The sequence below is a fragment of the Aethalodelphis obliquidens genome, unplaced genomic scaffold, assembly GCF_003676395.1.
Source record: "Aethalodelphis obliquidens isolate GAN/ISIS:26980383/991018 unplaced genomic scaffold, ASM367639v1 scaffold35, whole genome shotgun sequence".
NCBI lineage: Eukaryota > Metazoa > Chordata > Mammalia > Artiodactyla > Delphinidae > Aethalodelphis > Aethalodelphis obliquidens.
In genome coordinates, this window is record NW_020837979.1 from 8543043 (window position 1) to 8554297 (window position 11255).

Below are 11255 nucleotides of genomic sequence, written 5' to 3' on the forward strand. Positions count from 1 at the left end.
TGGGGTTCTGTTTACGGTACCACTTTCTCCCAAGCACACAGGCTTAGAGCCTTGTCACTTTGCCTTCTCCCTCCTCTTACCTTCCCCACGTTCTGTCAGTTGCCAGGTTCTGTTGGTTCTGTAGCGCCTTTCCCACCTGGCTTCTTTTCCACAGTAGCCACCGCCACCACCCTAGCTCACGACCACAGCTCCATCCTCCCCACCCAACCCATTTGCCCTTGGATCTAAAGCCCAGATAGCCTTGGTTCTGCCACTTCCTAATCCAAAATGTCAGGCGGTTCTCCACTGCTTGGTGACATAAAACTGAATTGATGCGAAACTGCTGGTGAAATTGCCCTCATGAGCTATGCATTGTTGCGTTTAATCGTGGCCCTTTGGAGTCTTGTTCCTTCCCTGTGTTAGGCTTAGGCATTGTCATGCCCTGATTTGCCTGCCAGCCTCTACTCATGGTCTTCTGTCTGCTGGGAATGACTTTCCCTAATGTCTGTCAAAATCCCATCCTTTAAGGCCGAGCAACACTCTCCCTACTCCCTCTCCTGCAGGGATGGTGTGGTTACAGAGCTCTAGCCCTGCTGGGTTTCTCACTGTTGGAAAAAAGCTACAGATGAGAAGGTGATAAGGCTAGAATGAACCCTGTGGTGTTGGATGGGGATTGGAGGTAGTATGAGCTCATGGCTTTTATCATACATACAGAAAGATACTGAAGTAAATGGGTTAGAATATGTGTGTGTATATTTCTTAGCCCTGTCTGCTCAGAGGGCCTAGAGACAATGACACCCCAGTGGCAATAAGCACATGTAGTATCCAGATCTTGGTTTCTAAATACCATTCTTCAATAAAAGGAACCAGAGGTCCTTGGAGAAACTGCAGACCTGGGGCAGAGAAAGTATAAAATGAGCCTAGCCTAGAATATCCTGTGGTACTGTAAAGGAAGAAAGTGCTCAAAAAAGAAGATGGCCTCTCTAAAGGACTCGGAAAGCAACTGGCAGGAGCACCCAGTGGTCAAATTTGTATTATACTGGACTATATTTGTACTATACTGGATTATATTTGTATTATGCTGGATTATATTTGTATTATACTGGATTATATTTGTATTATACTGGGTTATATTTGTATTATACTGGATTATAAGTCATAGAATAAAATAGTCATGAGTCCAGTCTGAGATCAATCATGGGGGAGAAGGGACAGTTCTTACTTGTAGAATTCCAATTAATGAATGTAGAAGGAATAACAGAAAATCACTGTTAGGCAAACATCACAGTTATCATTGCTGCAGGCAAAAATGGATGCAAAAACTAGTTAGCAAAAAATAAGGACATTTGCACTGTCTCAAAGTATCTCCCCATGAGGTACTTACTAATTAAAAAAGGAAAAATAGTAACCTTACAGTGGAGAAACCTAGTAGGTATCACCTTAACCAAATGATCAAAGTTTACATCCCCGGTAATCACTATCTTGACGTGATGCATTAAGAGACGGCAATGTTACCTGTGTATTCTTGGATAACCTCCACCTAACCAGGAGCAAACAGCAGGCGAACCCAAACTGAGGGCATTCTATAAATCAGTGGACCAGCGATCTTGTTCAAAAGTGACAGATTATAAAGACAAAGACTGAGGAACTGTCACAGGTTTGAGGAGACCAAGGAGGTATGACAGTGAAATGCAACATGAGATTCTGATCAGAAAAGGACCTTACTGAAAAAGTCGGCAAAATCAGTTAATAGTACTGTATCAATGTGAATTTCCCGGTTTCAGTCACTGTACTATGTGTTAATGTCATAGGTTAATGTTAGCAGAAACTGGTGAAAGGTAAACAGGAACTCTGTACTATTTTTGCAACTTTTCTATAGGTCTAAAATTATTTCAAAATAAAAACTTAGAGGGGAAAAGCTCAGGCTTGAGCTAAATGGTCTGGATTCACAATCCTGCCACCACAACTAACTAGCTGTGTAATCTGGAGCTGTTCCTAGGTTCCCGCATCTCTAATATGGGGGTGATAATAATAGCACCTACCTCACGGGTTTAACAGCCTGCAACATTTTGTGCCAGAGAATAAAAGAAGTGCTACAAGAATGATAGGGCCATGTCAAAAGGCCACAGGAGCCTGCTTGAAGAAGCTTCCACTGGTCAAATTTGGAACAAATTAAACATCAAAAAATAATGACAGTTATGAATTATAATTCATTGAATACAATGTGAAAGCATAAGTCTATACTGATATAAATTAATAAATTGAAAGTTCGATGAGGTACAGGGTATTGACATCTCAAAGTATTGCCCTGTAAGATACTTATTAATAATTAAGGGGTGGTGGGGACTTCCCTGGTGGCGCAGTGGTTAAGAATCCGCCTGCCAATGCAGGGGACATGGGCTCAAGCCCTGGTCCAGGGAGACCCCACATGCCGCAAAGCAACTAAGCCCATGTGCCATAGCTACTGAGCCCTCACGCCTAGAGCCCGTGCTCCCAACAAGAGAAGCCACCGCAACGAGAAGCCCACACACCCAACAAAGAGTAGCCCCCACTCACCGCAACTAGAGAAAGCCTGTGCGCAGCACCGAAGACCCAAACAGACAAAAATAAATAAATAAAAATAAAAAAAAAAAATTAAGGGGTGGGAATTCCCTGGTGGTCCTGCACTTTCACTGCTGAGGGCAAGGGTTCAATCCCTAGTCAGGGAATTAAGATCCCGCAAGTCACATAGCATGGCCAAAAAACTAAATTTAAAATAATAATAATATTTAAGGAGCAACTATACAGTGAAGAAACCTGGCAGACATCATGCAAGTGACCAAAGTGAACACCTCATCAGCAATTGGACAAATCGACGTCATGTGCCCACTGAGAAGCGTCCAGCATCACCTCTGTGTTACTCTTGCCCAAGATGCATAACCTGAATCCAATCATGAGGAAACATCAGACAAACCTAAGTTCTTGGTGTAATTTTCAAAGGTGTCAGTGTCACAGGAATCAAGGAAAGACTGAAGAACTGTTCCAGAATGGAGAAGGCTAAAGGGACATAACAACTAAAGGTAACAGGAACTGGATTCTATAAAGGACGTTATTGGAACATTTAGCAAAACTTGAACAGGGTCTGAGGATTAAATGGTAGAAATGTACAAGTTGTAATTTCCTGATTTTGATAGTCACATTGCAGGTATAGGAGAGAATGTCTTTGTAGGAAATACACACTAACCTGTGATGGGGCATCAGATAGCAACTTACTCAAGTGGTTCCAGAAAAAAAGATCTTTGTACTTTCAGGTTGTTTAATAAATACCATTAGAGAGATACCTGTATTCTTGCCTAGTGAGGAGAGACAGGATCCAATTTCTAAGCTGCTAAATGGCTGGATGGAGCCCATTTCCACCCACAAGCAAAGGTCTGGTGCTCCTAGTGAAGGGTGTTACATTTCCTCTTTGCCCCAAGGGCTCCCAGTTACCAACAGGCAAGAAAAAGAGCTCTTCATGCTTTTGTGCTTTTGTGGTTAGCCTGAGGTAGAGGTTCTCTGCCTTGGCGGCATGTTGAAAGCACCTGGGGAACTTTATAAAGTAATAATGCCTGGGTCTCACCCCCAGAGACTCTGCTTCAGTGTTCCGGGTGTGAGCCGGGTATGGGGAACAAAAATATACCCAGGTGATTCTAATGTGCAGCGAAATTTGAGACCCACTAACCCAGGAGACAGGACTTGAATTCACTGATCTATTGATGCCATTAAAGCATTACAGTTCTATAGAAGTCTGTCATGGGTCTCACTGCACTGAAATCAATGTGGCAGCAGGGCTGTTTCTTTGTGGAGACTGGGGGAGAATCATTTCCTTGCATTTCCCAGCTTCTAGAGGTTAACTGCATTCCTTAGCCTGTGATCCCCTTTTTCCATCTTTAAACCAGTAACATTGCATCCCTCTGACCATTCTTCCACAGTCACATCCCCCTGACTCTCATTCTTCTGCCGCCCTTGTGATTACTGGGCCCACCTGGATAATCCAGGTTACTCTCCCTATTTTAAGGTCAGCTGATTAGCAACCTTAATTCTGTCTGCCATCTTAATAACCTTTTACTGTCCGACCTAACATATTCACAGGTTCTGGGATTAGGACATGGACATCTTCGGGGGACCATTATTCTGCCACCACAGTCTGGAAATATATGGAGATTTTTCTTTCTTAGGGGAAAACTGGTTAAAATTTTTAAAAGAGAAAAGCAAGGGGGTATCTAAGGCAATCTACAGATTCAATGAAATCCCTATCAAAATACCAGTGGCATTTTTCACAGAACTAGAAGAAATAATTCCAGAGTTTGTATGGAACTACAAAAGACCCTGATAGCCAAAGCAATCTTGAGAAAGAAGAACGAAGATGGATGTGTCATGCTCCCTGATTTTAATCTATACTTCAAAGCTACAGCAATCAATACAGTATGGCACTGGCACAAAAACAGACACATAGGTCAATGAAACAGATTTGTATCAAAAAAACAAAAAGTCTGCCTACTGAATGGGAGAAGATATTTACAAATAATATATCCAATAAGGGTTAATATCCAAAATAGATGAAGAACTCATACAACTCAACATCAAAAAAACAAACAACTTAATTAAAAAATGGGCAGAGGACCTGAATAGATATTTTCCCAAACACGTGTAGATGGCCAACAGACTCATGAAAAGATGCTCAACATCACTAATCATCAGGGAAGTGCAAATCAAAACCACAATGAGATAACATTTCACACCTATCAGAATGGCTATCAGCAAAAAGGCAATAACTAATTGGCAAGGATGTGGAGAAAAGGAAACCCTTGTGCACTATTGGTGAGAATGTATATTGGTGCAGCCACTATGGAAAACAGTATGGAATTTTCTCAAAAAATTAAAAAAATTAAAAATAGAACTGCCATATGATCCAGCAATTTCACTTCTGGGTATTTACCCAAAGGAAAAAATTCAAAAAGATATGTGCATACCAATGTTCATTTCAGCATTATTTATAATAGCTAAGATATAGAAGCAACCTAAGTGTCCAACAATAGATGAATATATACATATATGCAATGGAATATTACTCTACCATAAAAAAGAATGAAATATTGCCATTTGTGACAACATCGGTGGACCTAGAGGGTATTATGCTCAGTGAAATAGGTCAAACAGAGAAAGACAAAAACTGTAAGATCTCACTTACATGTGGAATCTAAAAAACAAAATGAAAATAGACTCACAGAAACAGAGAACAGGGGAGGCGGGTAGGAGCAAAATAGGTGAAGGGAATTAAGCCATGGGGATGTAATTTATAGCATAAAGAATATAGTCAATAATAGTTTAATAACTTTGTATGGGGACAGATGGTTACTAGACTTATCATGGTGATCATTTCATAATGTAGTACAACTGAAACATAATATTGTAATATATTTCCATTTTAAAAGTTAAAAAATAATAAAGATGCAAGGTGGGCTTGGAGATGAGGGAGAAAGCAGACAGAATAAATAATGATGTGAAAAGTCAAAAAGTCCACTCTAAGCAGAGTTTTGACTGGAAAGGGAGACGGTGAAAAAGGAAAGAGGTTGCAGGAGGTGGGCCAGACAAGAGGGCTTGAGGGTAGCACTAAACCAGTCTTCCTGACTGGGAAACTCTTGTTTATAACAGCATTTAAGGTGGGAGTGGTAGGTGGCTATTTAGGTGTCCCCTTCCCAGAGAATGGCCCTGAATGGCAGATAAATGCTTGGACATTTCCTGGAAATGAGATGACAGCCAGGAAAGGAAGCAGTAGCTTTGTACCTTTAAGAGGAGGTAAGGCAAGATGAAGGGAAGAGGCTTCCCTGGTGGCACAGTGGTTGAAAATCCACCTGCCAATACAGGGGACATAGGTTTGAGCCCTGGTCCAGGAAGATCCCACATGCCACGGAGCAACTAAGCCCGTGCGCCACTACTAAGCCTGCACTCTAGAGACCGCGAGCCACAACTACTGAGCCTACGCACCTAGAGCCCGTGTTCTACAAGAGAAGTCACCGTAGTGAGAAGCCCACGCACCGCAACAAAGAGTAGCCCCCGCTCGCCACAACTAGAGAAAGCCCAGGCACAGTAACAAAGACCCAATGCAGCCAAAAGTAAATAAATAGATTTAAATTAAGAAAAAAAGATGAAGGAAAGGGCTTTTCTCTCCCATTATCAATTCAACTTACAGATCTAGTTTGGATCAATTTTGTGGCAATAGTAACCAAAGCCACCTCTATGGCAAATCCCAAAACAAAATACGTACTATTTCCATTTTACAGATAAAACAGTTTTTGAGAAATTAATTGTCCAAGGTGTCACAGTTGTATAAAGGGACTGAATCGGGTTTTTGTCTCTCTCAACTTTTTTTTTTCTTTGGTTTATTATTATGATAAAGTTCAAACATACACAAAAGTAGAAAAACGACAACCCCTCTTTTTTTTTTTTTTTTTTTTTTGCAGTGCGCGGGCCTCTCACTGTTGTGGCCTCTCCATTGCGGAGCACAGGCTCAGGACATGCAGGCTCAGCGGCCATGGCTCACGGGCCCAGCCGCTCCGTGGCATATGGGATCTTCCCGGCCCGGGGCACGAACCCGTGTCCCCTGCATCGGCAGGCGGACTCCCAACCACTGCGCCACCAGGGAAGCCCACGACAACCCCTCTTGTACCTGGCTACAATGGATCAGTCATATCCCAAACTACTCTCTTTCTTCTTCTGTTTTAAAGTTAATCTCAGACATATTTCACCCCTAAGTACCTCAGTATATATTACTAAAGCATTAAAAAAAAAAAACTAATTCCTTTAACATGTCTAAAATTTAATAAGTCCCTAAATACCAAATATCCGTATTTGATATTTTTCTTTACAGTTGATTTTCTCACATCAAGATCCAAACAAGGTCCACGCACTGCTCTTGGTTGGTATCTTCCTCATGTTTCACTTGATAAGTACTCATACCTGTTTTTTTTCTGCTTGCAATTTATTTGAAGAAACTGGCTGCTGGTTTCTGGAACTGTCCCATATTCTAGATTTTGCTGATGGCATCCCCATGAACTATGCTTTGAACCTGGGTCCCTTAAGACTTCAAAGCCAAAACTCTCCCCACAAGGCCACTCTGTCTTTACAATAATGTGAGGACCTACTATCTGCCAGGCTCTTTTTATATATATTATTCCTAACACCTCACAAGGTATTTATTTATTTATTTATTTATATTAAGATGTAACCCACCCTCAGAGAGCAGGCCCCCAGTGACAAAGCTAGATGATGGAGCCAGTATTACAAGTCCAGTCGGCCTGACTCCACAGCCCATTTTCCCCATGCCAGGTGGTAGCTACCACTGCATTAGGGAACTGGCAATCTCGGTGTTCAAAAGCAAGTGGATGGCAAGCTAGTATTAACAGATAGCTATTCCCAACATAATCATCCATTCCTTCCCAAAAAACACAGGAAAGAAATAAGACCAGCCAACTATGGAAGGAGAAGCCAATGTAATGGCTAGTCTTTACTGGAAAGAAGAAACTTTACATCACATTTTGAGTGAGTTAGTGCAGGGGCTCAGTGGGCCAGCTGGTGGGGCACCAGCTTGTAATGGGTTCCACAGCTAGGGCATCGCTGGGCCTCGCCCTTATGCAGCCAGAACCAGATGACAGCACTGTTGTCTTCTTCACCTGAAAGAAAAAAGGTGGCTGAAGGCCATCCAGCCTAGAAGAGGGGACTTTTTCAACGTTAACCTCTCTTCCTCAGACACCTCTGAGACACAGAGTTATGGCTGACACCTTATCAGTTCAAGCTCTCTCCCCATTTTTCAGATGAAGAAACTGAAGCCAAGTTTACCTGTGAGTAAGCTGATCTCTTATCAGAGTCACCACAGGTTCTCACAGTTCCCTGCCTATGTAGAACCCCAAAGCTGGGTCCATCCTGGTATGTACCCCTAGTGCCTAACATGGTGTGTGGCAAAGAGAAAGTACAATAAATATTTTGTAGATGAATACTCCTTCACGCTGCCTCTCCAATGAGCCAGTATTATTGATGTTCCAGGCCTCTTTACCATTAAGGATGACCTACTCGGGCAGAGAGGCCTGAGGGCCAAGACCCTTAGAACAACTTATTTACACACACATCTTCTTTATACACCTACACTCACACACAACAACAGATGTGAAGCAGCTGATAGACATCCTGTATATTAAACAAATATTAAACAAATGGATAAGAAAACAGTGGTGAGGTACTTACAGATGCAGCCCACTATCCGCTTATTGGTGATGGAGGGGACTAAATTAGGGTCTTCCTTGGTACCTGAGGCTGCCTTTGGGGCAAGTATATTGTACGGGTCCTGAAAAACAAATGAAGGACCCATTATGCCAAATGACCCCTACCCTCTAGGGGATAGCAGTACTGTTCCCACAAGCCAGGTTTCCTGGATGGAAGGCTCCCAGAGAGGAGGCCGCTCTGACTCCATCCAAGGCCATGAGCTCCCGAGAAGACACAAGGTTCTCCTCACCAGTCCCTTGCGTGCAGCCAGCATGACCTCCCTCTCCAGCCCAGTGGCCTGCTCATCATCAGTAGGAACACCACCTAAAGGAAAATACGTGAATTATGATGTCGCCTGAAATGATCAAGGAAAATGCACATATGGACATCTCTGCGTACTTTTAGTGGGTCCACAGGCTCCTAGAGGTTACCCATACCCACTGACCCCTAAGGACCGGAGTCACGATACCCAAAAGTGGTACACGGGGTGATCCTTTCTTCCTTCGACCATGGAAGCCCATTTTTCGGCACATTTTTTCTAAAACCAGGTCAACCAGAGTCCTAGTGGAGTGCATCGACCTTGAGGCGGGCGCGGGCCTGAAGGGCGGCTTAGCCCCCCCACGTCCCGGATGCAACCCCTGCCCACCAAGGTCAGCCGGCGTCTCCGTTTAGGATTTTTTCGCAGAAGGGTCAGTATGGTGGTCAGTAGCAGCGGCGGCCGAGAACAACGGGGAGACGCCCGCGGAGTCTGAGGTTCTCGGGTCCGTTGGGGCGGTCACTGGGGCCCGGAGGAGCTGAACGGCCTCAACCCCCCCCCCCCGCTCCTTGCTGCCTTAACACCACCCCGGGAGGGCAACGGCGCGGGTCCCCGGCGCTCCCGGCAGGCCAAGTACCTCCAGACGCCATAGAGCGCACCACGGAGACTCCACTGGGACCGCGGGCCCTCAGGGCCTGCGCGGCCAGCGCTCCAGCTCCGCGGAGTAACCTTGAAGCCATCACGCCAGCTACAAACACCAGCACTTCCGGGAGCAGGCTCCGGAGGCAGAAAGCACTTCCGGGGGAGGGCTTCTTTCCCCTCCGTGTCCACCTTCCGCTTCCTTCCGGCCTGGAGCCCGCCCCACTCACCTGACTCGGCCGGGGGGCGGGGCCGCGGGAAAGGCTGCGCATGCGTAGCTCTGCTTCGTTGCGTCCGCCGTGCAGCCGGGCAGGCGTGGAGGCGGTCAGGGTGTCAGTTGTAGGCTTCTGGCGACCCTGCTGTTTACTAACGCTGGGATTAGGTGCAACTCGTTTTGCGTCTGTGGGCCTCAGGGTCCTCGTCCGTGGAACGGGTCAACCACACTGGAGTTCCTGTGCTTCTTGCATGATAGTGGTGCTCAGGCAGCGTGGAGGCAGCTGATGGAAGACGTGAAGCCAGTGCCTGTCAGGATACTTGCTGCACACCGAACTGTCCAGATTTACGAGTGGACTCCCAGAGGCCACTGTGTTAGTTGTGATGCATGCTAATTGTGATGCTGGTTCTCTTGGCAGTGTGTGAGCCACTGCAAACTTGTGGCCCAGCCTACAAGAACTTGGGCAGGACCTGCCCGCAGTCCAAGCATCAATTTCCTGTTACAGTGGTTTTGAAGTGATGAGGTCCAGGCCTCAGGCGAGGCTGGGGAGGGGGAGGAAGGTAGGGCCAGACTGTGGGCCCCTCCCAGGACCAAAGACCTTGGTGATGTAGGGTGAAGGGGTGGCTACTGGGAGGCTGTTAACTCAGAAGAGGTTAAGGGAGGGGAAGCAGGAAGCAGAGTTGATAATGGAGAATGGAGTCCCAGAACGTACTGGGACGGGAGTTCTGCGTTTAAAACTGAAAACATCTTCCGTAGCTCCCCCATTGCCCACAAGCTAAGATGTGCAAGTTTCTTAGGGTGGGCTTTGTAAACACTGCCTGCCATGGGCTCCTAGGCCCTAGTTCCCATTGTCATTATAGCCCTGTCACAGTCTGGCTGCATGCAGTATCGGTTTCCCTACCGGATAGAAAACCCCTTCAGAGCAGGAATTATGCACTATTCACCTTTGAATTCTCACTGCCTTGCAGAGGCCCGGCATATAATAGGATCAAGTAAATTTTAGTAAATTTATTTTTTGGAGAGAATATACGGAATCAGTTTTGTAGGGCTTCTCCTGGCCCAATGAGGTCAATTTGAGGTAAATTGGGGAGGGTTGAAGTCCCAGGTGTTCCCACCTGTCCCGTGGGGGTTATATTTTCAAAAGGACCTGATGGAGCATTTCTTCACATGAGCACAGCTGGTCTTCGTGGGTGACCCTCTATCAATAAAAAAAAAAAAATCATCCCTAAGGCCAAAGATGTCTGGATCCTCTTTAAAGATGTGTTTTGCTTTTAATGGCTTCTGCTGTTAATCCCTTCTTCCTTACCTCCACTGCACCCCTTCCAAATTAAATTGGGAAAAAATTCCCTTAAGTCCTAGGAATGTTCCCCAAGAATCTATAGTTGATGTGTACTTATGGTTAGATGTTTAATGCTGGAGGGAGAAAAAAGCATTGGTCTGGAAAATAGGTGTTCTGGGATGGAACCCCACCAGCCAACTCAGCAAGTCACTTTTTGTTTTGGCCACCATTTCCTCATCAGTAAAATTATGATTAGACTAGATTAGTATTTCCCAAAGTATATCCCATGGACTCCTGGTCTCCGGATATGCTCTCAGTAAAAAGGACTCGGTCAAGATAGGAAAGTTCTGCATTTGATAACCACCCTTTTGGAGATGAAGACACTAGCATGTTAAAGACTGATGAGGACTGCAACAGAGAATGCTGTTTAATTTTCCCATCATAATTGAGCACTGTTTGCCAAGAAACACCTGCTAACGCAACTCTCAGCGGACCAGGGAGAAATTCTGTTCTGATGTGTTATGGTTCCCTCCTGCCTGACCATAAGATAGTTTATTCCAGGCTATAAAATGGAAATAGAGTTGAGGCTTGTTTCTCCCTCTCACAGTAGG

At 44.9% G+C, this 11255-nt stretch overlaps 1 protein-coding gene across 1 annotated transcript; it reads right to left on the bottom strand.

Moving 5' to 3' along the window:
* Positions 1-7471: 7471 nt before the first annotated feature.
* COX5B (cytochrome c oxidase subunit 5B) lies at positions 7472-9336 on the bottom strand. Its single transcript, XM_027128915.1, has 4 exons — positions 9150-9336; positions 8507-8580; positions 8239-8338; positions 7472-7670 (listed from the first exon to the last, which is right to left on the bottom strand). Exons 1-4 carry the CDS (start codon positions 9250-9252, stop codon positions 7558-7560), a joined length of 390 nt encoding a protein of 129 aa, XP_026984716.1. The 5' UTR covers positions 9253-9336; the 3' UTR covers positions 7472-7557.
* Positions 9337-11255: the final 1919 nt, after the last annotated feature.

Excerpts from the sequence above, each read along its gene's own strand:
- COX5B (XM_027128915.1), bottom strand. The coding sequence starts at position 9,252 with ATGGCTTCAAGGTTACTCCGCGGAGCTGGAGCGCTGGCCGCGCAGGCC. Across the intron at positions 8,339-8,506 it reads TGGCTGCACGCAAGGGACTG|GACCCGTACAATATACTTGC; the intron begins GTGAGGAGAACC and ends TTTGTTTTTCAG. Across the intron at positions 7,671-8,238 it reads GCGGATAGTGGGCTGCATCT|GTGAAGAAGACAACAGTGCT; the intron begins GTAAGTACCTCA and ends TTTTTCTTTCAG.